At 42.2% G+C, this 27,504-nt stretch overlaps 1 protein-coding gene across 1 annotated transcript; it reads left to right on the forward strand.

Annotated features, from left to right (window-relative positions):
- Nucleotides 1-344: 344 nt before the first annotated feature.
- On the forward strand, nucleotides 345-20,269 carry LOC124151938 (sodium/glucose cotransporter 4-like). The gene is made up of 15 exons (XM_046524637.2): nucleotides 345-887; nucleotides 1,987-2,058; nucleotides 3,639-3,743; nucleotides 4,647-4,706; nucleotides 5,392-5,496; nucleotides 6,295-6,400; nucleotides 7,031-7,111; nucleotides 9,023-9,231; nucleotides 11,421-11,556; nucleotides 12,072-12,179; nucleotides 13,246-13,396; nucleotides 14,062-14,230; nucleotides 14,989-15,204; nucleotides 18,509-18,638; nucleotides 19,162-20,269. Exons 1-15 carry the CDS (start codon nucleotides 810-812, stop codon nucleotides 19,368-19,370), a joined length of 1,935 nt encoding a protein of 644 aa, XP_046380593.2. The 5' UTR covers nucleotides 345-809; the 3' UTR covers nucleotides 19,371-20,269.
- Nucleotides 20,270-27,504: the final 7,235 nt, after the last annotated feature.

Here is a 27,504-nt window from a genome sequence, read left to right on the forward strand (position 1 = left end):
CGATTCCCGACATGGGTACAATGTGTGAAGCCCATTTCTGGTGTCCCCCGCCGTGATATTGCTGGTATATTGCTAAAAGCGGCGTAAAACCTCACTCACTCACTCACTCTGGTCCCGGACACGAAAAAATAAGACCGTGTGTGCAACTCAAGGGAGGTAACTGCTGTTGAATACTGACAACAAATTTATGCACGATTTTTTATATTTTTTACTTTGTATATATAGTTCAAGATATAGATCGGGTTATCTGCATGGTAACGTTTACCTCAAAGATGTTCACACAAGCTTGTTTGCTGTCAATATCGAGTGCACGCATTTTAGTTATCTGTGTCGTCTGCTTCGTCACTGTTAACATTAATGCAAATGTCAAGGTGACGGTGCATATATACTCTTAACAGAGGCCTTGGCTGAGTATTTCCAGTCCGCTGTTCACATACATCAGTGGTGGCGGGTCTGCGAGAGCTGCTCGTGGAAGACGTAGTGTTTGGGAATCAATTCATCTAGAAACAAGAAGATGGTCCCGTAGTTGTATTATCGCAGGAAGCCAAAGCAGACGACAAGCAGACGAGACAAGTGGACTTGTTTGTTGAACCATCCCAGCAAAATCTTTTTCCGAGACATTTTTTTATAATAACTGACACCTGTGTCCAACGTATATAAGTTCGTGTTTAAGCCTTCGGTTTAAGCTGTTTGGTGTTCTTGCGAACAGAACCATTCCTGCTTTGATTACATTTTGTAATCATTGAATAATACATCACGTAATATATTTTTGGTGAAAACGTGGAAAGTGAATCTTGGAACTAGTAACGATGGCGCTTGAACTGCACGTGGAGGATATAATTGTCCTCGTTGTATATTTCATACTGGTCATGGCTGTTGGATTGTGGGTAAGAATTGAACTGTGACAACTTTATATTTTCCCTGCTGGGCAGTGGGGTAGCCTAGTGGTTCAAGCGTTCGCTCGTCATGCCGAAGTCCCGGTTTCTATTCCCTACATGGGTACAATGTGTGAAGCCAATTTGTGGTGTCCCCCGCCGTGATATTGCTGGAATATTGCTAAAATCGGCGTAAAACCATACTCACTCACCATCGACCATGGGGGATTTCTGTAATCTGGCGCCATCAGTTTCAGGAAAGGTATAAACTGAGTGACCTTTGAACAAATGTAGATAAAATGTGATATCATACGCATCATTCGACTAACATGCATGGGTTGGTGGGGACCTATTCTACCCCGGGTGAATTTCTCATAATTACTAGTAATTAAACAGTCATGAGTCTGTTGTTTTGTGAGGTCAAGGCCACAGGAAGCGCATTGTTCCCGTACAATGCATAACATCAGATTGCTGGTGTCTTATGACCTGAAGATGTCGTAACACTTAGTTCATTTAATAACGACTCTGTTGTACTTATATTCAGAAAACAGGAATGCATGTGTGATAATATCCCTTTGAACTAGATTTGCATTCCAGCCTCGATTATATAGGGTATTTTATTTTGATAAATATCCTGGACCCATTCGCCACTATAGTTCGTCAAATAAACGATATCATCCCCTCCGTATGTCTTGTCAGTAGCGTCACACAGAATTTCTCTCGCTCATGAGTGCAATTTGATTGGACGAAACCTTTTATCGAAGCTTAATTTGTATCCGACTCAAATCGAAGCTGTTGTAGTACCTGGTTCCAGGGTATGATTCATGATAGAATGGAGATATGATGACAAGGATAACGTAGAGGATCTCTGGCGTCCATTTTTCACTATGTGAATCGAGGTGTGTCATGGGTGTGTTTTTGACTTGAAATCCAGTGCTCTGCCAATGACTAGGTTAATTCTCCAGTCTATATCTCAAACAGTACCATGAAAACAGAGCTTCTTTTTTAACAAGGGATAGAGATTTAAAATTGTTAATTTAAAAATGTAAATATTTGCGCTCGTAAATAAATATTTACTTCTCAGTGTCCTACCCTATATGTCTGCTTTCAGTCATCATGCACGACCAACACCGGCAGTGTCAAAGGTTACTTCATGGCGGGAAGGGACATGATATGGATCCCCGTAAGTTTGAACGTTCCATGTATACAAGTACACAACACACACGCTTTTGTCAGCGTTGCACTGAATATGTTATTTCGGGCATCAGTTTGTTCTCTGCTGAAGACATTCTTATGTTTATAGATAGATAAGTTTATCTGAGTAGCACTGTAAGCAACAGGCCCGTGGATACAGAAGCGGTTGAAGAATCTACAACGATAAATGTCTTTGTGACATTGCATGATCTATAAACAGTGAAAGGTTACAAATTATCGTGTTGTTGGAAGTAAATTTATGTTTATTTGGATGTACTCTCGAACCCCGTTATCTCGTTCTTAGCCGGACCGTGTTGTAACTTGGACATATCCGGCCATTCGAGATAACAAGACAAGAACATCCAGACAGATCAAGTAACAATCATATAGACACATAGCAATACGATTACATACAGAAGAAATTAAGAACAACACATATATCAGGGGTGTGAAATCTCCGCGGAAGCGCGGAAAATCGCTTTTTTTAAACAGTAGTCCTCGGAAAAAATCATCTTCCGCGTAAAAATATAATCAAAGATTTAAAAAAAAACACTCTGAAAAATATGATCGAAAACCGGACAACCGTCGCGGATTGTTCTGTTTTCGACCAGAGCTTTCAGCAGCATAGGTTTTCGGGTATCATACGTTTTCTATCACGAATACTTGCACTATAACGTGGGGTGTGGCGTCACACAGAAATTGTAAATACTCTGAGTCAGATGATGGCTTGTTTTTAAGATAAATTTGTCTTTTAGCCTGTGAATGAGTGAATGAGATGATTTACAGTTGTTCATGTGATAAGCGAGAAAACTATGGATGTTTCTTCAGCGTCCAAAAACCCATAACATTGGGATATAATATTATATGTTATATTAATGTCTTATGTTTGCAATGGAGTTTTGGCTTTTTTTCAACAAAAGGTAAGTAAGTACAGAGACCATATGGTCTCTGGTAAGTACAAGGTAAATTTTTTTCAATATGCTTCAACATGGGGAAAGGGTCAGACATTGCACGCTTGTGACAGTTGTCCTTGTGTCTGGGGGATGGGGGGTTGAAGTTTATGGCAGTATTGCTCCCAGACCTGGCGGGTAGCCAGGTGCGCGGAAGCTACGCCCAATTTTTTAAAAGTACTGATTTAACTTCGAAATTTTACTGCATCTGCCATCTTGTTTTTTTTACTTATTGACTTTTGCCATTGACTTATTACATTTCTTGGTGTGAATAATGTCCAAACTGCACGAAATTGCTTAAAATGCAATCAAATGTTTAAAAAATTTCTGGGCCCCCCTAGACTTTTCCTCTTTTTTCAGGAAAACCTGCTCACATCCCTGATATATGCGGTGACAAACTGAAAACCCAAAATATTGTCGTTCCATACTTATTTTCTGATTTCATTATTTGCAGCAAACTAACAAAAACTGATTTTCATCTCAAACCTTGTTCAAAGAATAAATTGAGTACATCATTTTAAACCCCGAGGTATATTTATGTCTGCCACCTTCATTAATCTATGGCGCTTCTTCTTCTTGCGCTGAAGACATTCTCCATGTTTGTTCAACTCCTATTTAGGTGGGCGCCTCCATCTACGCCACCAATTTTGGCAGCCATTTTTTTGTGGGGATGGCGGGATCGGCGGCCGCGGGGGGCATCGGAGTCACCATCTACGAGTGGCACGTAAGTACATGGACTGACATTTAAAAGCGAAACATGCATTAACCTAATTTGTTTTTGTATTGAAGTCCATCTGAGTTAAAAGATAAGTTGTTAAAAATATATGAGGTGATACGGTTTTTATAGCCTGGCATATCTGGGTTGTGGCCATGGTTATACGTGTGACGTATATATTAGTATTGACTTGAGTTTGTTGAGTCATCTTGGCGTCCAGTGATAATTGACCTTATTCCTCAGCATTGAGTGTTACTCCAATATACATCTATCATGTCGCAATGGCTGTTGTAGGGGAATGGGGATACAAGCTTCTATCCCATCCACCAGATCTGGGCGCGAGTGACTTTAAGCCGTTTTCAATTTTGAAAAAACAACCCAAACACTTAAGTGGTTAGAGACTTAACGAGGAGCAACAATTGATGCTGCTGTGGAGGGCTGGTTGAAAGACCAAGGCTTGACATTGTACAACACAGGGATAATTGTCACGGGCCCGTTCAACAAAGCGATTTAAGCGCTAATCTGATCGTAACTCTCATACTTTATCAGACACTTACGACAGTCTTAGAGCCATGATGGCTTTGTGGAACTGGCTCATGGCAATTATCCCTGTTTTGTACAAGACCCCGAAGAGAAGAGATGGAACAAGTGTATTTGATCTGCACGGGGCTATGGTGAAATAATAGTAAATGATCACGACATTAATTCATTTCTATTAATAGTCATCTCTCAAACTCGATATTTGGTTTCCTTGCACCAAAGTTATTATTGCTGTAAGATTGCCAAAAAAGCGTCAGCCATGAAGCTAGTTTGCGAAGCTATTGCACTTCCGGTCATAACAGGAAGTACATATTAAGAGTGTGGTAGCGTCCGGATTAGCGAGGTATCGCTGTATCTACTTTCTACTTCCAGGCTGTGTTTATGCTGTGTCTGCTTGGGTGGCTCTTCGTGCCGGTGTATGTCGCCTCGGGGGTAAGCGCTTACCACAGAACCTGTGTCCTCCCATATATCCACCTTAAACAGTGATGTTCAATGATGCTTTCAGAGAGTGAGTGAGTATGTTTTTACGCCGCTTTTAGCAATATTCCAGCAATATCACGGCCTGGGACACAAGAAATGGGTTTCACACTTTGTACCAATATGGGGAATCGAAACCGGGTCTTCGGCGTGACGAGCGAATGCTTTCACCACGAGGCTACCCGACCGCCCATGGTTCTCTGTAAGAAGGGTCGGTCGGGTAGCCTAGTGGTTAAAGCGTTCCCTCGTCACGCCAAAGACCCGGGTTCGATTTCCGACATGGGTACAATGTGTGAAGCCCATTTCTGGTGTCCCCCGCCGTGATATTGCTGGAATATTGCTAAAAGCGGCGTAAAACCATACTCACTCACTCACTACAGAGAACTATGAAAAACGTTTTGTTGTTAGGAAAACTAGTGGTGAATATCACCACTGTCGTGTCGATTTGCAATCAATTAAAGGTTGAACCTTTGTCACAATATAAAAGTACAATTTAATTATAGTTTTGGAAAGTGTTTGAATCTTGATTTTGGAAAGTAAAAGTCAGGACATAGGCTCGAACTTGAACAAAGTATATGTCTTTTTCAATCTGTTTATAACTTAACAGAATATTAAGGCATACGGTTATCTCCCTTTTCAGGCGTACACGATGCCGCAGTACCTGAAGAAGAGGTTCGGGGGACGACGTCTACGTATCTACCTCTCCTGTCTCGCCATCTTTCTTCTCATCGTACAGAAAATATCAGTGAGAATCTTCGTGCTCCTCCCCAGAATGTGTTTGTAGTTTAACGCCGCACGTTTTTACCAATGAAGCTGCTGTAAAAGGTGACTATGCTTGTTGTAAGAGGCGACTAAGGGGATCGGGTGGTCACGCTCGCTGACTTCGTTGATTAATGTCATCGTATCCCTATTGCGCGGATCGATGCTCATGATGCCAACACTGGATTGTCTGGTCCAGACTCGATTATTTACAGACCGCCGTCATATAGCTGGAATATTGCTGAGGGCGGCGTTAAACAACAAAAACAACCCAAACCCAAACCAATGAAGCGAATCGAACCTTGGGTCCATTCCACGAAGGTATCTTAAAAATTAGCGCTAAGAGATCGTAACTCTCATACTTTAACATAGACTTACGATTGTCGCAGTGCTACGATCGCTTATGAAACGGCGCCCTGGGTCTCGAGAAAAACCCTTTCCCTCTCCCACTTTGGAGTTTCCAGAAGCCCACTCATGCTTGTCGTAAGAGGTGACAAACTGTGGGCGAGACTCAGCATCATTACCCGACGTCGTGTGTCGTTCATAATCTCAATCACCGCCGTTGGGGACCAACCATTTCATATTGCAACTATGTAGTTTTTGTGGCAGGTATTATTTTTCAAAGGCCTGAAACATAATTATTTTCTTTCATGATTTCCAGGGAAAATGTTTAAAATCCAAGCCCATACCCCCTCAAGAATATCAAATGGTCGGTGGCTTATATACCTGGAATTTTGCTTTATGGTTATGATACAAATTAACCAATGCTCGTTCTCCCTGTCAGGTGGCCATGTATGCTGGAGCTGTCTTCATTCAGCAGTCCGTGGGCTGGGACATGTACTCGTCAATCGTCAGCGTTACCCTCATAACCGCTGTCTATACCATCATAGGTTGGTAGAAAAGCGCACTTTGCGGTCAGTGGTTGGTTGTTTTGCTGTCTTACGCCGCACTCAGCAATATTCCAGCAGTGAACTGTTTAATATTGCATTTTTCCGTCTAATCTTGATGAACAGTTCGGACTAGTCACATAAACCAATGCATCTATGGAGTTGGGCTACTTTGTAGCGCCAGCGCAGCGTACCCAGGGAACCAGGCTGCTTTGAAAATTTGGTCTGAATTTGACTCCCACTGTCAGTGATTTCACTCTCAGATACTGCGCAAAGAATTTTGAATGTGTATTATATTCTACCAAAGACTTACAGTAGTCCTGCCTTTTGCGCATGTCATTTAAAGGTCAAATGTCAAAGTTACTTATTCTCAGTATATATACATGTGTGTTGTTTTCTGCCATATCTTCGCTACAGACCCTGCTGTGAAAATGACCAGTCAAGACCACCGTATATTAATATATCGCCAATATTGCAATCACATGGCGACAAAGACACTCTAGAGATACCAAGATGTGCGAATGTAAATAATCCGCAGTTGTTTCTAATGCACGTGTAAACTATATAGAAGGTGGCATTATATACAGCCCCAGCAGTATATTTTCTGTATAAAATAATATGTCTTCTTCTCAGGCGGTTTGTCGGCGGTGATATGGACAGACGCTTTGCAGACGGTCATCATGGTGTTTGGGTCTCTTTGGCTGGTCGTGGCAGGTACGTCGGCAGTGTACACTGACGTCATGGTGTAAGTCACAGAGTATGTGCGTTATGTCAGTCGTAAGTCACAGAGTATGTGCGTTATGTCAGTCGTAAGTCACAGAGTATGTGCGTTATGTCAGTCTTAGTCACAGAGTATGTGCGTTATGTCAGTCTTAGTCACAGAGTATGTGCGTTATGTCAGTCGTAAGTCACAGAGTATTTGCGTTATGTCAGTCGTAAGTCACAGAGTATGTGCGTTATGTCAGTCGTAAGTCACAGAGTATGTGCGTTATGTCAGTCGTAAGTCACAGAGTATGTGCGTTATGTCAGTCGTAAGTCACAGAGTATGTGCGTTATGTCAGTCGTAAGTCACATAGTACGTGCGTTAGGTCAATCGTAAGTCACAGTGAATGTGCGTTATGTTAGTCGTAAGTCAGAGTATGTGCTCTAAGTAAATCTTAAGTCAGAGAGTATGTGCGTTAGGTCAGTCGTAATTTACTGAGAGTATGTGCGTTATGTCAGTCGTAAGTCACAGAGTATGTGCGTTAAGTCAGTCGTAAGTCACAGAGTATGTGCGTTAAGTCACTCGTAAGTCACAGAGTATGTGCGTTAAGTCACTCGTAAGTCACAGAGTATGTGCGTTAAGTCACTCGTAAGTCACAGAGTATGTGCGTTAAGTCACTCGTAAGTCACAGAGGATGTGTGTTAAGTCACTCGTAAGTCACAGAGGATGTGTATTAAGGGGTGGTAAGTCACAGAGTATGTGCGTTAAGTCACTTGTAAGTCATAGAGCACGGGTTACGTCAGTCGTAAGGATATTATCGCGTTGTGGGGCGAGGCCCATATGACTCGAGTCGCCACACCAAACAACAATATCCTGGTCCCAAACCAATGTCCCGTGGGGGGTGGTGAGAGAGGGGTAGAGGGTGCGGACACCTGCATGGCACCAGATCGTGGAACCTGCATTGTCATCCTTTCAGTTGATATCGAGTCAAATTTCCATGAGTCACGACTGCAAGGTGAGTGTTTAACCACAATGACAAAGCAAGTCGAGACAACATAACACTGTGTCAACATCCCCATCATGGAGGCCATACATACTGGTTACCGTTATGCATGAAAATGCTATAAAAAATCGTGATGTACTTTATCATAATATGATCTGTCTAGGTATATGTTGATGTATGGACTGGGCCTGCTATTGAGTATCTTTTTAGGAATAATAATTCTTTAGACAGTGAATCTAGGATTTTGAACGGGGTGTTGTTGGTTGGTTGTTGTTTAACGCCGCACCTAGAAATATTCCAGCTGTGTGACGGCAATCTGTGCATAATGGAGTATGGACCAGACAATCTAATGATTGACATCATGAGCATGCCGTAGGGCTACTAAAACTTTGTAAAACGTCAGTTAAGTAATTTTGTAAAGGCCCTTGGAATCAAATTTAGGCTTTTTTCTGTTGGGATCACGACACTAACCTAGGTGTTAGTGTTGATTAAAAGACAAGTGCGGTTTCACACCTTTGGTCGGAACACTTACGATGAAGGGGAGATAATTTACGAGGAGGTAACTATTCTAAGACAATAGTTCCGTCAAAGTGTTATGTTCACTGAAATGAAATTATCACATTTCTCATCTTCACAAAACTCAGTATTTCACACTGGAGAATAAAATGACATGATATTTCACTCGACACATGGGGCGGTCGGGTAGCCTGGTGGTTAAAGCGTTCGCTCGTCACGCCGAAGACGCTGGTTCGAATCCCGACATGGGCACACTGTGTGAAGCCCATTTCTGGTGTGATATTGCTGGAATATTGTTAAACGGCGTAAAACCACACTCACTCACTCGACACATGGAATACTCTCTACAGTTATGTTGCTGCAATACATGTATGTGTTGGTGATGGTGCTACACGTATTCCAGGCTTCCTCAACGTGGGCGGCATGGACGAGTTGTTCGAGAAGTACATGCACTCCGTCCCCAACGTCACCACATGCGGTAACACTACCAGCGGCTTCCCTCGCGCCGACTCCCTCCACATCTTCCGCGACGCCATCGACGGAGACATCCCGTGGCCCGGCGCCATCTTTGGCCTCACTTCCATGGCCATCTTGGCGTGGTGCACGGACCAGGTCAGTAACCTATTGGGTAGTGAGTGAGTAGATTGACGCCGCTTTGAACGGTATTTCAGTTATATCACGGCGTGTCAGCTTGATGCGGGATGAGAGCTACAAATTATGTCCCATACTAACGAGCACTGACACTCTATATAAACCTATACTGAACAAAAGAAGCCAGTGATCCAGAATATTTTGGAGTATATTGTTGCAGTGAAGACAGAGCGCACAATTCAATGAATTAATCCCTGAGACATTCTCCCTGTGTAAAGGGCAACGAATTGAACCAGAAGGCAATATGTAGACTGCCTATTTGCTCGCATCTATCCCCCGTGTTATCACGATCCTCTTCCTCACCCTCAGTTATCCAGTGTATTATTTTCTCAATCTAGTGTGATAAATACCATCGACCCAGTCGCCACCAAAGCTCCGTCTTTTTCACAAGGTCTGTTCCATAATACACTGGATAATCGAGGTTGCCTCCTTGCCACCGCCGTCTATTTCACTGGGTCTGTTCCCTAATACACTGGATAATCGAGGTTGCCTCCTTGCCACCGCCGTCTATTTCACTGGGTCTGTTCCCTAATACACTGGATAATCGAGGTTGCCACCTGTCCACCACCGTCTATTTCACTGGGTCTGTTCCTTAATACACTGGATAATCGAGGTTGCTCTATTTCACTGGGTCTGTTCCCTAATACACTGGATAATCGAGGTTGCCCCCTTTCCACCACCGTCTATTTCACTGGGTCTGTTCCCTAATACACTGGATAATCGAGGTTGCCCCCTGTCCACCACCGTCTATTTCACTGGGTCTGTTCCCTAATACACTGGATAATCGAGGTTGCCCCCTGTCCACCACCGTCTATTTCACTGGGTCTGTTCCCTAATACACTGGATAATCGAGGTTGCCCCCTGTCCACCACCGTCTATTTCACTGGGTCTGTTCCCTAATACACTGGATAATCGAGGTTGCCACCTGTCCACCACCGTCTATTTCACTGGGTCTGTTCCCTAATACACTGGATAATCGAGGTTGCCTCCTTGCCACCGCCGTCTATTTCACTGGGTCTTTCCCTAATACACTGGATAATCGAGGTTGCCACCTGTCCACCACCGTCTATTTCACTGGGTCTGTTCCTTAATACACTGGATAATCGAGGTTGCTCTATTTCACTGGGTCTGTTCCCTAATACACTGGATAATCGAGGTTGCCCCCTTTCCACCACCGTCTATTTCACTGGGTCTGTTCCCTAATACACTGGATAATCGAGGTTGCCCCCTGTCCACCACCGTCTATTTCACTGGGTCTGTTCCCTAATACACTGGATAATCGAAGTTGCCCCCTGTCCACCACCGTCTATTTCACTGGGTCTGTTCCCTAATACACTGGATAATCGAGGTTGCCCCCTGTCCACCACCGTCTATTTCACTGGGTCTGTTCCCTAATACACTGGATAATCGAGGTTGCCACCTGTCCACCACCGTCTATTTCACTGGGTCTGTTCCCTAATACACTGGATAATCGAGGTTGCCTCCTTGCCACCGCCGTCTATTTCACTGGGTCTGTTCCCTAATACACTGGATAATCGAGGTTGCCACCTGTCCACCACCGTCTATTTCACTGGGTCTGTTCCTTAATACACTGGATAATCGAGGTTGCTCTATTTTACTGGGTCTGTTCCCTAATACACTGGATAATCGAGGTTGCCCCCTTTCCACCACCGTCTATTTCACTGGGTCTGTTCCCTAATACACTGGATAATCGAGGTTGCCCCCTGTCCACCACCGTCTATTTCACTGGGTCTGTTCCCTAATACACTGGATAATCGAAGTTGCCCCCTGTCCACCACCGTCTATTTCACTGGGTCTGTTCCCTAATACACTGGATAATCGAGGTTGCCCCCTGTCCACCACCGTCTATTTCACTGGGTCTGTTCCCTAATACACTGGATAATCGAGGTTGCCACCTGTCCACCACCGTCTATTTCACTGGGTCTGTTCCCTAATACACTGGATAATCGAGGTTGCCCCCTGTCCACCACCGTCTATTTCACAGGGTCTGTTCCTTAATGCACTGGATAATCGAGGTTGCCTCCTGGCCACCGCCGTCATTTCACTGGGTCTGTTCCTTAATACACTGGATAATCGAGGTCGCTTCCTGGCCACCACCGTCTATTTCACTGGGTCTGTTCCTGCTTCAGGTGATGGTTCAGCGAGTTCTATCCGCCAAGACCCACTCTCACGCCAAGGGCGGGGTACTTCTGGCCGGCTGGCTCAAACTCCTCAGTTTCTTCATCGTCATCTTGCCGGGAATGATGGGAAGGGTTCTGTTTCCGGGTAGGTACAATTGCAGGTTGCAGATTTGATTACCGTCATCCATAATGACAAAAGTGTCTTTTCTTGTCTCCGATTTTAGAACATTTTTTAAACATTTTTAAGTCCAAATTCCATCAGCTACTCAAATCATCAGGTCTTACAAGCTAAAGGTAAACCCTCACACCAGGTTTTACTTGGAGAAAGTAAAGCCTCCCCTAACGTTATCACACGAAAGAAGATATACCTACAATACAATAGAACCGTCTGGTGGTAGAGCGTCCGCCTGGAGAGCGTCATACCAAAAGACGTTAAAAGATGGTACTTGTTCTTACCCTGTTTGGCGCTCGGCATTTAGGGGCTAAAACAAGGACTGGTCGGCTCAGAGTCAGTCGCTTTATAAGTGCAATAATCTTGGACGCGACGTTAAGCCCCATTTCACCTCACCTCACCCCAATACAATAGACAAAGGCGGGAGTAGGTTTATAAAATTAGTGTTCGTGTTTTTTCGTTGACGTATGTTGTGATGTCGCCTTCAGATGAAGTTGGCTGTGTTGACCCTGACATCTGCGAGAGCGTCTGTGAGAACCGCAATGGCTGCTCCAACATCGCATATGCAAAACTGGTCGTCAACATTTTGCCTATAGGTAAGAAAACAACGAGAATCAAGAAATGCAAACATTTCTTATAAAACTATCACCCTAAATTGCATTTGGTTCCTGACAACCTCGGGTAAACCCAGTAACCAGCAGAGAAATGAAAACATTTCATAATATAAATCCATTCATCACAACGTGTTCGACATTTAACAAGGCTTTGACTACAACCACTCCCTCGTGGAATGGTAGAGAAAGACTTGGGTTTTTTTAATGTACAAGTAGTTTATTAATGTTAAATATACGCATTGGGTATGTGTGTTGGTTTTGTGGCCATGTATAATCTCACTGTGGTAGAAAGAACAAGCTGGTGCAAAAGAAAATGTGTCATGCCTTAAATTAGCAAAAGTCACAGTGAGAGTGGGAGTGGCTTGATAATGTCTGATAGAAAGACGTGCTATAGATGAAACATTTGATTTAACCTGAATGATATGATATTGATAGGAGAATGTAAATATATACATAACAGAGGAAGAAAAACATCATTAGGATTCATCCAGTGAATTGAAAGGCTTCCATTTCAAAAGTCAAAATTGCGGTGGACATTTTAGGAATTGATCAGTGAAATTCAGTGATGACACCAGTTGTTCGCGAAAAGGGTAAGCCTGTTCAGCCCTACCGGTATGTGGAGGACAAATTTGAGGCATCAATGACCAAAATGATGTTCGATGCAATGCTATCTTTTGATTTGTAGCATCTACTCCCGTGGTTGTTCGGCTGTGTATAGACCGCCTCCGTGGTCTAGTGGTAGAGCGTCCGCCCGGAGAGCGGAAGGTACGGGGTTCGATCCCCGGCCGAACATTTGTTTGTGAATCATTATCAACTAGAGATGAAACCAGGTATTCCCTATTGGCGAAAGGGCGAGCGTATCCTGCCACACATGTGGCAACCGTCATAAACACGTGCAAAGGCAAGTCAAGTGTTCCCAGCAGGTTCCTGATGTCACCAGTCCACATGCTCAGAAGCCTTTAGCTTATTTCAGACGTGAATCAAGTTTGCTGGGAGTGTCAACCAGCCCTAGCTTAGTCCCCCTTTAAGGCGACCATGTTGTTTACAGGCGTTCGTGGTCTGATGCTGGCGTGTATGTTGTCGGCGCTGATGAGCACACTGACGTCGGTCTTCAACAGCGCGAGTAGCCTCTTCACACTAGATCTGTATACAAGATGTCGACCCAAGTCATCAGAGAGGGAGCTGATGATTGTTGGGAGGTAATGCCTGTGAACGTTTTGCTTTCTTTACAGCAGATCGTGTGTTCAATCGTGATATTAGATCAACGTCATCTTCCCCAGGCAAGGAAGTATATTGACGTAAAAGTCCAGTTTCCACACTTGCCGAAGTGGATTGGGATTTCTGGGCTCGGTTGTAGCCCCACAAGTGGTTATTTCGAGTTATGTCCCTTCTATGTCCCTCCTTTTGACCAATCAGATTCCACCTCTCATATCACTTGCATTTGCTTCAAACAAAATCGCCGCGCCCATTAAAGACGATCTGAGCTATAATCCAGATCTTTAATGTTAGCTATGTAATTATACGGGTCTTACGCATCAATTCGCATCAGTTAACGCCGCTTTTAACAGTATTCCAATTATATCGCGGCGTGTCAGCTTAATGTGGGAGGAGAGCCGGAAGTGATGCAGGTCTTAGACGTTTACCACTTTGGTGAAACCCACGAGCACGGGTATGGTGCTGACAAACATAGAAACATAATCGGGGCGAACCGGGATTCAAACCCACGTACCCAAGGGACGCATTCCTCAAATACGAACCAGTATTTCCACAGGTAATGTGCAACTGAATTGATATTGTTATCATATCAAAGACGCTGATTCATCATTAATTTCAATGAATGACCCTTATCTCCTCTTCTTCCCAGACTGTTCATCCTGGTATTGGTAGCTGTCAGCATTGCATGGATCCCTATCCTGAACGTCGCCCAAGGGGGACAACTCTGGACATACGTGCAAGCCATGCAGTCGTATCTGTCCCCACCATGGGTCGTGGTCTTCATAATGGGAATTGTCTGGAAGAGGACTACAGAAAAGGTGACCTCCCTAGCTGACTTTACCCGTGAGCAACCCATGCTTGTCATAAGAGGCGACTATGCTTGTCGCAAGAGGCGACTAAGAGGATCTGGCGGTCAGGCTCGCTGACTTGGTTGATGAATGTCATCGTATCCCAAATGCGTAGATCGATGCTCGTGATGTCAATCACTGGATTGTCTGGTCCAGACGCTAGTATTACAGACCGCCGTCATGAAGATTGAATATTGCTGTGCCCGGCGTTAAACAACAAACAAACCAAGCCAAATCATAGCTGACTTAACGAGTGGGTTTGGCTTACGATGACTTTGGCAGCATTCAAGCATTTAAAATGGAGTTTGATTTACCACGACTTTATTAATATTCAAGCACTACCACTGTGTCTACCACGTGGGAAGAATAGGCCCCCAACAACATATGCCTGTAAGAGGTCACTCTATGGATCGAGTGGTCAGTCTAGTTGACTTTGTTGAATGGTTTCGGACGCTACTCATAATATCAATCACTTGTATGTATGGTTCAGGGTCGATTATTTGCAGGCCACCATTATTTAATTGGAATATTGCCGAGGCTGGCGTTAAACAACAAACAAAGCTGCGATAGTCGTGGAGCTGAGACTGTTTTGTTGTTGTTTTCCGGATCGAGACGGGTCGTCATGACGTAACCAATATTTTTAACTAGGGTCTAAATACATTGTACTATCTCCAATTACTGAAAATGTGTTGGTAACATTGTTTTTCATATAATGCTTCTGTCACAAGGCGGCTTTCTGGAGCCTGATGTTGGGACTCGCTGTCGGAATGAGTCGGTTGATCATGGATCTCGCCTACTCCAAACCTGCGTGCGGCGAGGACGAGACCAGACCGGAAGTCCTTTACAAAGTGAACTACCTGTACTTCGCAATTATCCTGACCGTCATAGTCACCGTCGTCTGCACCGTTATCAGTCTCGTGACCGAGAAGAGACCAGAAGCGAAGGTAGGCCAAGGGTAGTGCGGCCATTTTGAATTATATAAATGACATGCATCATACCGCCCGAGCCTTTGTTTTGAAGCTGGTTTGAATAACATCACGCTAAAAATAGACATCCAATCAAATTACACTGTTCTTTCACGGTTTAACCAATCAGGTGAGTGAGGGAATTGGATTGCATACCGCTTTTAGCAATATGGGCTTAGAAATGGGCTTCACACATTATACCCATGTGGGGTATTTAACACGGGACTTCCTCTTCAACGTTTGACATGTTCTTTGTGCGACTACATTTATACTCACATGATCATACAATAATTTGGCAGGAGACATGCACCTTTACTATTAAACAAAACAAAATATCACAAACTCTGATATGTTAATGTATTAGCTTTAGAAAAGGACAATCCATCATCTTACCCGTGAAAATCCGGGGTAGAATAGGTCTTCAGCAACCCATGCTTGCCGTAAAAGGCGACTATGCTTGTCGTAAGAGGCGACTAACGGGATCGGGTGGTCAGGCTCGCTGACTTGATTGAAGCATGTCATCGATCCCAATTGCGTGGATCGATGATCATGATATCAGTTACTGGATTGTCTGGTCCAGACTCGATTATTTGCAGACCGCCCGTCATACAGCTGATATAATGCTGAGTGCGGCGTTAAACACCAAACCAACCAATCCATGATCTATATATGTTACTGACACCTTCTTGTCCTCTTGGAGTAGCCCTTCCAACGACTGCCAATATTAACCTTCTTTTTTCTTGGCATCCACAAGCAAATGATAATTTCATGATATAAATATTTCATACAATGAATTATTATTTTTATATGATTTCAATGTTGTCTAATACACAAAGTCAGTTGTACCTTAGATCATATAAAGCGCATAATTCATATACTGAACCAAATTAAAAACTTCACAATCCGAATATTTTAACATTTTGACCAGTTATCATTGTGGGTCCTTATTGTGTATTTAAGCAGTAATGGACACGTATTGTCTTCAGATAACACCCGTTTTTGTGCAGGTGAATCGATTAAAATCATGTGCACAGCACTATAGTGGCAAAAGTGTTTTTTCACGTGCAACTGGTCACGTGGCCATAATACCGCACGTGTTTTCAGCCATACTTGTTAGCAGTCATTTACAAAAAATGAAAAACACAAGAAAACAAAAGTCTTTACGGCCATTTGTCATGCCACGCCTTTCAAATGTGCAAAGTGAACTTGCCATCGGCATGTTGCAGACGGGAACGTCCGTAGCTGAAGTCGCAAGGACTCAATTACACAGACGTCAACGTCAATTGTGGGCACAGCGACACTTACGATTGACTCAGAGGAATTAGAATCAAGTCGTCTTCAGTGATGAATCCCGATTTAATCTTCGATTTGCTGATGGAAGGGCGAGGGTTTGGAGGCGCCGTCATAAACGTTACGCCCAGTGTTGTGTACAGGAAGTTGACAGATTTCGAGGCGGAAGTGTCATGGTGTGGGGTGCTTTCTGTGGCAATGCACGTTCCAGGCTTCTTGTCATCCGTGGCAACCTCAACGCTGCTGCTCACCGCGACTAGGTACTGGCACCAGAACTTCAAACACGACAATGCCAGACCCCACACAGCAATTTTGACAAGGAATTTCCTTCAGAATGCGGGAGTCAACGTCATGGACTGGCCGTCAAGGTCTCCCGACCTCAATCCCATCAAACACGTCTAGGATGCTCTTGGCAGAAGTCTGCGCACTCTCCAGAACCAACCACAGAATTTGAAAGATCTTGGCACCATTTTGCAGCAACAATGGCGTCGTCTTCCCAATCATGTGTTCACAAGCATCACAAGGTCCATGCGGAGGCGTTGTGTGGCAGTTGTCAACGCACATGGTGGCCATACACGCTACTGAACTTGTGTGCCATCAGATTCTCGTACTTGGGACTTATGATTTAAACTGTTGATGTTATTACCGAATACCGTAGGTGCTTTGAACAAATTATGGTTACCACCGTTAATTAAAATCCTTCTTTGGACATTAATGATTAAAAATTACCTTCTCTGATACATTTGTCCATTGTATATCATATATGGGATTACTTTTAAAAATGTGAAGTTTTTAATTTGACTCAGTATATTTAGGAAATATTCTTATTGCATTACATATACGGTATAAAACAGAAAAATAAATTAATTGTTATAATTAATAAAGACAAAATCTGCAGAATATAAATATTATCATCGTCAAAATATGTACACTTTTCTTCAGCGCTATGTGATAGAGGCCTAACTGAAACAAAGTAAATAGTTATCATGTTATGTTAACCTTAGGAGCCGTCATATAGATGGAATATTGCTGAGTGCGGCGTTAAACAAACAAACAAACAAACAAAAATAAAAACTTTCTAGTATTTTTCAAAAAATATATTCGGACCATAATCACAGACAAAATGCATATGATGCCGTCTCCTTAATGGTAATTTAACTATAAATATATGACGTAAATATTTGGGTTTGCGCCAAAAATATATAAAAAAACATAAATACAGATCGTACCTAAATGATTTTGGTACCAAGCCAAAGGGGAAATCTGGTGTATATAAACATATTCATTTCATGATCGATAATAGGAATGAAAGCAGGCGGAAATTAAGTGTTGTGGTGTTGTAATTATTTCGGAAAAAAATCAGATTTAGTCGCATTTCTGGAGTCCAAATCACAAATTGCGCGATCGCCCTAGATTTGTTAAGACACTAAACTAATTTTAAACATGTGTTGTTTTTATAGACCTTAGAACTAAAGTCTTTCATTGAGAATAAGTGTCCGTTATTGAAAATCACAATCTGCACTTTTGCCGATTGTAGATGTGCGCCATTTCGCTCACTCGGACAAAGACGAAGTGTGACCAGATTCAGCGAATACAATGACAACGATATGCTTTAGCGCACTAATATATCTCAGTTGTAATGTTGACAATGTTAAAAAATACATGAGCGTAAATATATATTTTGAAATATATCCTTTTCATGAAAAATAAGGCGACAACAGTTACTTCAGTGAACGCGTTTACGACAGCTTCCGGTTAGCCTGCGCAGTACAAGCCGTAGCGCTGATGGTTTCGCGCATAGGCTAGATCCCTTTATTTTATGGTCTCTGCATGAATTCACTCGTAGATTTTTATGACAGGCAAGCCAGTATTAATCGTATATTAATTGAACATTACCGTCATATTGCTCAGATTTAACGTCTTGTAACTGGTTGGCATGAAAACACTCAAGGTCATAATTTACCATCATTTAATCGTCAACGTCTTCCTGCAGCTACGGAGGGTCACGTGGAGCACTCGTTACTCCGAGCCACGAGAGGACACGGACGATGAAGAGGACTACGACAACGAAGCTGCTAGGAACGCTGACGTACACCAAGAAACGGATGAAGAAGTGGAAACAGGTATGTTTGGGGAAGGGTGAGAGAATTTGTTTTGTTTTTAATGGCGTTAAACAACAAAGAAAGAAACAGTGGGCTAGCACCATAAAGTCGGCATTAGTCCGGACTAGGACAAGCGGCCACGCACACACGTGCACGTCGCTATATAAGTGCAACAATCTTGAATCAGATGTTGCTGATGCGAAGGTAGATAAAGAGGATATAACAAGGACGGCATGAGTCTGAGGCATGGTATCTCAGTGAGCTACCACTATAAAACCGGCATGAGGCCGGTCTAGTACGGGTGGTCAGGCTCGCTGACTTGAATGATGCATGTCATCGATCCCAATAGCGTGTATCGAAGCTCATGATTTCAATCACCGGATTGTCTGGTTCAGACATGATTATTTACAGACCGTCGTCACATAGCTGGAATATTGCTGAGTGCGGCGTTAAACAACAAAGAAACAAACAACAAGCACGCACGCACGCACTACCTATTCGTGTTCTATCCGTATTCTAATTGGGATCTTTAAATTTTTTCCAGATGGAAAATTTAATTTCAAGGAGAAAGTATACAACATCCTGTGCTGCTACTCCAGCTTCAAACCTAAACCAGTAACCAAGGCGATGGAGGAAGCGGAAGCGATGCGCTACAGAGGCAAGGACGAGGCTCCCTGGGTCAGCAAGTTCTTGGACTTAAATGCCATTATTGTGATGGGCGTAACGGTGTTTCTTCTGGGCCTGTTCGCTTAGGAATGATTTAAACACATGTCATGCTCATGATATAATCGGAATCGTACAATCGACTCTGCTATTAGCAGAGATTTCTTATGAATATGGAAAGGGTTTAGTCGCTTTTATTAACACTGTCTCATTGGTTGCAGTACTTACAGGATATAGAACACTGCTTAATCTCAGAGTATTTGTAGCTTTTACCCACAATACTCAGTATGTCATGTCATGGTGACCCTGACCCGCATTCGTAACTAATCGCCTTTTTTTAAGTGAACGCCAACGAGTGGTAAGAATGACTGACCCTTCCGTCAGTTGTATTCCTCTCTCAGATTGTGCATTAAAATCAGTTTAACGGGATCGTATTATAACAGCATTGCAACTGTCAAGTGTCCATTTCCGGCCAACGTTATCAAACGGAGATATCGCCTCTGTAGAATAAAAACAGTTATTTTACAATATATAATATAAATATTTTGCTACAAAAATAATGATCTTTTCAATAATAATATGCATCAGTTGGATAAATTTCCTCATATTCAGATTATTGAGATAACAATATGGAATATACTTATTGCGCCAAAGAGCTGCTACAGCAGCTGCCCAATATGTCACTCTTAGGGATACGGATGGTCACGTCAAAAAGTCTGCCAATCAGCCTCGTAAGTGCCCTTCTACATGTTTTAATAACCTAGATATCTTCCGTATTTACCTCCAAATATATATGTCTACTCACTAATCACGATTCAAAAGCCAAAATGAAAGCCGTTAGCAGTTTTAGGCTGGCGGCCATCTTGGTTTCTGAAATCTGTTCTGCTTTTTTGGTGATGAAGGGCTAGGGGGGATGTGGTAATCGTAAGCTAGGTTCTGGTAGTGGTAGTGGTAGTGGTAGTGGTAGTGGTAGTGGTAGTAGGGACACAGTACTGGTGGGTTTAATTTTGTTTTCTATAAACAGATATATTTTGAAGACAGTTACTGGTAATGACTCAATGTCAATATTGTCCTGAACTTTCTATAAGTATCTTGTACTTAGTAGATACACAGAGATTGGTTTGTTTGTTGTTTAATGCCGCACTCAGCAATATTCCAGCTATGTGACTGCGGTCTTGGTCTGTAAATAATCGAGTGTGGACCAAAAATCCAGTGATTGACATCATGAGCATCGATCCACACAATTGGGACACGATGACATGCATCAACCATGTCAGCGAGCCTGACCACCCTATCCCGTTGGTCGCCTCTAACGACAAGCATGGTTGCCTTTTACGGCAATCATGGCAAGGTACGTGGACAGTGAGGTAGCCTGGTGGTTAAAGCGTTCGCTCATCATGCCGAATGCCCAGGTTCAATTCCCCACATGGGTAAAAAGCGTTAAGCCCATTTCTGGTGTCCCCGCCGTTCCCCGTCTCTAACGACAAGCATGGGTTGCTGAAGACCCATTCTAACCCGGATCTTCACGGGAGACAAGCATGGATTGCTGAAGACCTATTCTTACCCGGATCTTCACGGGTAGTGAGTGACGCGGTTATTTTTGTTGTGTCATATGTCTTTCATATGTTCGTAAAATTAAAATATATATACATACTTCCTTCTGTGATGTGTTGATTCATCCGTTTACTGCGGTATCCGGTTCAAACAACGTAAAAAGAGAGACCTATGAAACAATATTGGAAAAAAACTTGAAACAAAACAACGCCTGTCTCGAAAAGAAAACGTCATCTCAAAAGTATAAGGCTATGTACACTTAAACAATAACACTGTCAAACAAAAATTGAAAAGTTCACAGATGATGATACTACCACAGACGCTTCGCTGTAGAAATATATAGGCCTATACATGTTGTACAAGCGCCTCCTAGAGATACGTTGGAGGTTCCACGCAACCAAGTTTTTCCCCATAGACCTCTATAGTAACGTTATAAGGTTTTTTTTAAAAATAACTAAGCATCCAACAATGAATACCTGTACGTGTGTTTACAGTTCGGTCTCAGAGCAGCAAAAAACACACCAAAGACTAGCTTAGCCAGCTCCTTTTCCGAATACAGGAAGCTAAAAACACCACCCCCAGTTCCGCACCAAATGACACTGGCTTGAAAATATCTGTGATCACATTCAGCAAAAGTCATCATGTTGAAAAAGACAATATAGAAAATATAGAAAAATATGGATAGTTTTAATTACTGGATGGACGTACGTTACATCAACATAAAATCTTACACGAAATCATCCAATCGCACGCCAGATAATTCAATCTGCACTGAAGGCAAACAACCAAAACTGCTTGTTGAACAACTCATTCTGATTTGGCGTTGTAGACCCTGAAACACTGAGCCAGTAGAGGTAGAACTGGCTAAGGGAGGCATCTCTCCACAGTGAGGCAGGGCAACTGACCACTGTGTCACCTAATTTTGAGACAACTTGATAGGTATTCAGTTTTTTGTGTAACTACTTGTAGATTCTCAAACTGCTTGTTGAACGACGAAAACTGCTTGTTGAACGACTTATTTTGATTTGGTGTAGTAGAACCTGGCGCAAGCGGGTGTAAAACATTTCAGCGAAGTTAACTCGACATATCAGTTCACGAACTCATTGAAGTGCATGTACAATATCTTCAGCATCTTTCTGACTCATGTCTTACTCTCAAGTCTTATAGAAACGTTGGAATTGAAAACAAAATTTGAAAATATACTTGATTTCTTTCATAAATAGACTTCGTATTTACACATTTCCCGTACACGGAAAGATCAAGTCAATACCAAGCTCGATGCTCGATATATAGTCCAAACTTATCACCACCGAAGAACTCGAGACAAGACTAGAGAATCACGTTGCTTCCATAACAATAAAGTGGGTGTTATTTGATGTATAGACTGTCTCGAGAGACTGGGGTTCATCTATCATTATTAAATATGGCCAGGTGTCAAACTTTATACGCGTGTGCGCGTGTCTTGTTTAATGCCGCATTCAGCAATATTCCAGCTCTATGGCGGCGGCTGTAATTAATCGAGTCTGGACCAGACAATCCAGTGATCGATATTATGAGCAATGATCTACGCTGTCCGGTACAATGCCAGGCAATCAACCAGTCGCCGAGCCTGACCACCTCTCACGACCAGCATAGGTTGCTGTGGACCAGTTCGAACCCGGAATCACCACGAGGTGATGTTTGTATGTAGAGGGCGGTCGGGTAGCCTAGTGGTTAAAGCGTTCGCTCGTCACGCCGAAGACCCGGTTCGATTCCCGACATGGGTACAATGTGTGAAGCCCATTTCTGGTGTCCCCCGCCGTGATATTGCTGGAATATTGCTAAAAGCGGCGTAAAACCATACTCACTTCTTCTTCTTCTTCTTGTATGTAGAGACGATAAACATTCCAAGTCTGTGTGTTTTGTTTGTTTGTTTCTTTTTTGTTTAATGCCGCACTCAGCAATATTACAGCTTTATGACGGTGTCACGAAATATATTCGCCCTCAGAATAAAATCTCCCCCCGGCGAATTTATACCGGTACAGTTCCGCCCCTCTCGAAATAAACTCTCCCCCACCCTACGAAATAAAATCTCCCCCCAGAATATTTCCTCCCCCGGTCGTTTTATAAATACTTGCCCTGCAGTTGCCAATAGTTTTAATGTTAATTTGTTTATGTGTTTTTTTATTCATTTTTTTTTATCTCCTTTATTTTTTCTGAATTATACATTTAGTTACTTGTGTGGGGTGTGTGGTGGGGGGTGGGGGGTGTCCCACCTTTCCTTTCGTTTTTCATAATAATATATTTTTAAGTTGTATATAACGTATGAATCCCTTCTCAGATTACTTTATCTCAGTTCTATATGACGTACTATTTTACTTTTCTGTGTCGTTCTTGTTTTCTCTTCTGTGTGAGGTTAAACTGTATTCTTTTTACTATTTTGATATTTTGCAATATGTTGTGGTCATCAGTTATGCAAATCAGTTTCGGTGTGTCTTTTTAACAAGATGTTCTTCATTAATATTCACCGCCAAGTAGATTTAATCCGAATGTTTGCGAGGATTAATAAGATCTCTGAAATCAGTTACATCAGTAGTTCCGGTGTCACGAAATATATTCGCCCCCGAATGAGTGAGTGAGTTGGGTTTAACGCCGCTTTTAACAGTATTCCAGTTACATCACGGCGTGTCAGCTTAATGTGGGAGGAAAGCCCGAAGTGATGCAGGTCTCAGACGTTTAGCACTTCGGTGAAACCCACGAGCACGGGTATGGTGCTGACAAACCTAGAAACATAATCGGGGCGAAGCGGGATTCGAACCCACAATCATATGTTTCTGGCGTGCCCAAGGGACGCAACTCTGCCTTAGACGACTGGGCCACCCGTGCCCCCGATACTCGCCGAAGCAAAGTTGAACAGCATTGAGGATCATATTTCAACAGCACTGGCTGATTGTAAGATATCCGAGGAGGATTTTCGTTCAGTGTTGTCAGAACTCACCAAATACAACACAATAAAGCAGGAGATTCGATCTTAATATCGTAAGATCAGTGGTATTAGCGAAGACGAGAAAAAAAGTACATAGAACAGGGGACACAAGCGCGTCAATTATTCCGTGCCAAAACCAAAGAACTGGTTGGAGATTAAAAATAGATTGTTTCCTATCATTGGATCGCACCGCATAACAAATCATACATTCATTTAAACGAATGCTTACATAAATATATAATAATGGAGAATTACAAACCAACAAAGGAAGAACTCGAAAAAGCTATCGAAGCATTTATGCTCAGGGAGAAATTTATCAAATGGAGAGAATTACCACAAGGTATATATTATATCAATGATGTCAGACCAACCAAATACGGTCATCAATTGTTTCTTTCCAATTACCAAGAAGAGTATATAGTCTTGTCTCCTAGTAAAATGAACGAAGAACTTAGTAAAAATGTTGAATATCACTTTGTTAAAAAATTATGGTATGCGTATGAGTAAAAATAATAGAGAATATTTTCATTACAATTTAGTTTAGTCTCATCATCGTTTTTGTGCTAAAAATTCCCTCTATGGTATCATTGATTGACTCAAGGTAGTGGTGAGCTAGAGTCAATTTAACTTAATCTCACGACGATCGTTGAATCGCATCAGCGTTTACACATAAAAAATTCCCCCTGTAGTAGCAGTATAGGTATATAAATCTGGCTCCAGTGGGGTTGCGGCAGAATCACCATTACCTATACTACTTTCTGTGACGTTCCTTGTAAGAGCTGAACATTTAATATTGGAAAAAGGCTCAGGGTAGATGAAATGGAAATTTGCAATAACATATTGTGTGATGCATAAATTGGGAGCTTATTGCAATTGCAAATATCGTCTTTCTTTTTTGACAATAAATAACAACAAATTCAATCAATCGAGTCACAGCACGACTGTATGTGCTCATATTTCAACGCCATCATCACTGTTCGTGTGATGATTAACCGATCATTATTGACTTATCAACACTGACTATTGGGCAATCTTTTTGTTCCAAAGGGAAATAACTCTCCTTTTGAAATGATATAAGCGACGGTCCAAACTGTCACTTCCGGTCTGGTTCCCGGATCAATGCGCGCTGCGACAACTACACTCTCCAACCCAGAGTTCCATGCGGCCGGTGTCATTTATACTGGTACAGTTCCGCCCCTCTCGAAATAAATTCTCCCCCACCCTACGAAATAAAATCTCCCCCCAGAATATTTCCTCCCCCGGTCGTGTTATAAATACTTGCCATGCAGTTCAATAGTTGCCAAACACTTCTGATAGAGACGATGTTGAGAATGTGGAGTGAAAAGGGCTTCACTTTGAGCACTGTGTTTTCTTTACTACCGCAATATGAGACAATAAAGTGGTATATAGGTGGATATAATCTTAGTCGTTAGATATAAAGAATGTTTAGTAACTTAAGAAGTTCTAGGACAGTTATTAACACATGTCGTGTCAGCCCTATTACATTCGCGATTGTCCACTTCCAGAAAACATCCTGTGTTGGTTTAACATGAATTAGTAAATGTTAATTAGGGATGCCCATAACGTTAATTAATGAAAGACGAGTAGTCAAAACACTGTCATTTCCTGCCCAGGACATCACACCCCTACACGCTGAGGTCGGTGAGAAGCATTCTCATAAAAAAACACACACACAGTCAAGACTGTAGATTCCCGTCGTCTAGCTACAAATCCCTGTGATGTATTAAAGGTTGAAGAATTTTGAACTGAACTGTCCGAAAGTTTATATCTAAAATGTTGGAATTGGATACAGTGATCAAGTCTTATATCAATATGTAGACTCATAAATATTGGTTTTATGTTTTAACGGAGATATGATATTTTCTTATGAAATATCGCGTAATAGAGTAATTTGCATGCTTTACCATTCATTGTACCATTCTAAACCATGTGAATGTTGTATGTCAGTCAATCGGGTGAGAAAACAGCCCAATCCTCGCTCTATAAAGGACTATGTCAATCATTTTGCAAGTTGAAATGACCCCTGATACTTTATGAATATTTTATAACAGTTTATTCATAAACTTAAAGATTGAAAATACATCAGTCAATCAAAGATGAAGGTAACTTTATACATCAGAGTTCTTTAGAATTAGTTCATGTTTTGTTCTTAGACTAACATTTCAACCATCGATTGTGTTCACATGTAGACTCAAACTGGTATATTAAAAAAATGTATACAGACAACAACAACTGTATTAGAAACAACACGTTCTGTAGACTCATGTCTCCCATCCTTTGTTTGGTATGATTATGTCTTATAATTATTTCAGGATGGAAGGTACAGTTACCAAATAAAATATTCTGAAATATCAATTCATTATGACCATATTTCATAATCTATTTTTTAAAGTAACCCTCCTTACATTTAAGATAACTTTTTAAAGAATATAGTACTTAAAGACATTGCAACAAACCGAATAATCAGGGGGGAGACTTTATACTGAGGGGGGCGCGAAATATATCCGCCCGGGGGAGATTTTATTTCAGAACAGATTCGCCGGGGGAGAATCTGTACCGGTATAAAATCTCCGGGGGGAGAATTTGTACGGGGGAGAGTTTATACCGGGACACCGGCGGTCTGCAAATAATCGAGTCTGGACCAGACAATCCAGTGAATGACATCATGTCAGTATGATCATGAGCTCACCATATTACAGCAACCTCTAACATCATATCTAAGACTGAACTCGGTTTGGACAAACCAGCGGTCAAAGATGTGCAATGAGCTAGGTCATTTGGGAACAATGACACGAAACGAGACTTGAATTACGTGGTAAGAACAGGCAACTGTGGAAGCATTTGTATTGCTTACGATCCGTGAAGATCCGGGTGGAATAGGTCTTCAGCAACCCATGCTTGTCGTTACAGGCGACGAACGGGATCGGGTGGTCAGGCTCGTTGACTTGATTGATTATTGTCATCGTATCCCAATTGCGTGGATTGATGCTCATGATATCAATCACTGGACTCGATTATGTACAGATCGCCGTCATATAAAGCTGGAATATTGCGGCGTTAAACAACAAACAAACATAAGATGTTCACATGAAGACGCTAGTGTCGCTTACATGACCGGAGAGACGGTAGTGAGAGATGGTACATACACCCTCCTGTTCCACAAGAATCATATTTAACGAGGCAAAAGCCCCGATATTCTGTTATCCGTACAGCTGTATTCACGCGATATACAATTACTGTGGAGACATTGTCTGTAGTTTCACCTGGGTGACCCTCCCGTCAAGGTAAGAAATTCTCCTCGATGTAATTTATGCTGCATGCACAAACAATGACAATCCCAACAACCTCGACTGTCATGCAGTCTCTCATTAATATTCTCGACACGAAAAAATATGACCCAGTGTGCAACTCAAGGGAGGTAACTGCTGTTGAATACTGACATCAACTTACAATCTATGCACGATTATTTTTGTTTACTTTGTTTATATCGTTCACTATATATACAGTTCAAGATATAGATCGGGTTATCTGCATGGTAACGTTTACCCCAAAGATGTTCAAACAAGCTTGTTTGCTGTCAATATCGAGTGCACGCATTTTAGTTATCTGTGTCGTCTGCTTCGTCACTGTTAACATTAATGCAAATGTCAAGGTGACGGTGCATATATACTCTTAACAGAGGCC

Source organism: Haliotis rufescens, unplaced genomic scaffold (assembly GCF_023055435.1).
Source record: "Haliotis rufescens isolate VD_foot unplaced genomic scaffold, xgHalRufe1.0.p SCAF_8, whole genome shotgun sequence".
Classification (NCBI taxonomy): Eukaryota; Metazoa; Mollusca; class Gastropoda; order Lepetellida; family Haliotidae; genus Haliotis; species Haliotis rufescens.

Excerpts from the sequence above, each read along its gene's own strand:
- LOC124151938 (XM_046524637.2), top strand. The coding sequence starts at position 810 with ATGGCGCTTGAACTGCACGTGGAGGATATAATTGTCCTCGTTGTATAT. Across the intron at positions 6,401-7,030 it reads CGCTGTCTATACCATCATAG|GCGGTTTGTCGGCGGTGATA; the intron begins GTTGGTAGAAAA and ends TCTTCTTCTCAG. Across the intron at positions 7,112-9,022 it reads TCTTTGGCTGGTCGTGGCAG|GCTTCCTCAACGTGGGCGGC; the intron begins GTACGTCGGCAG and ends CACGTATTCCAG.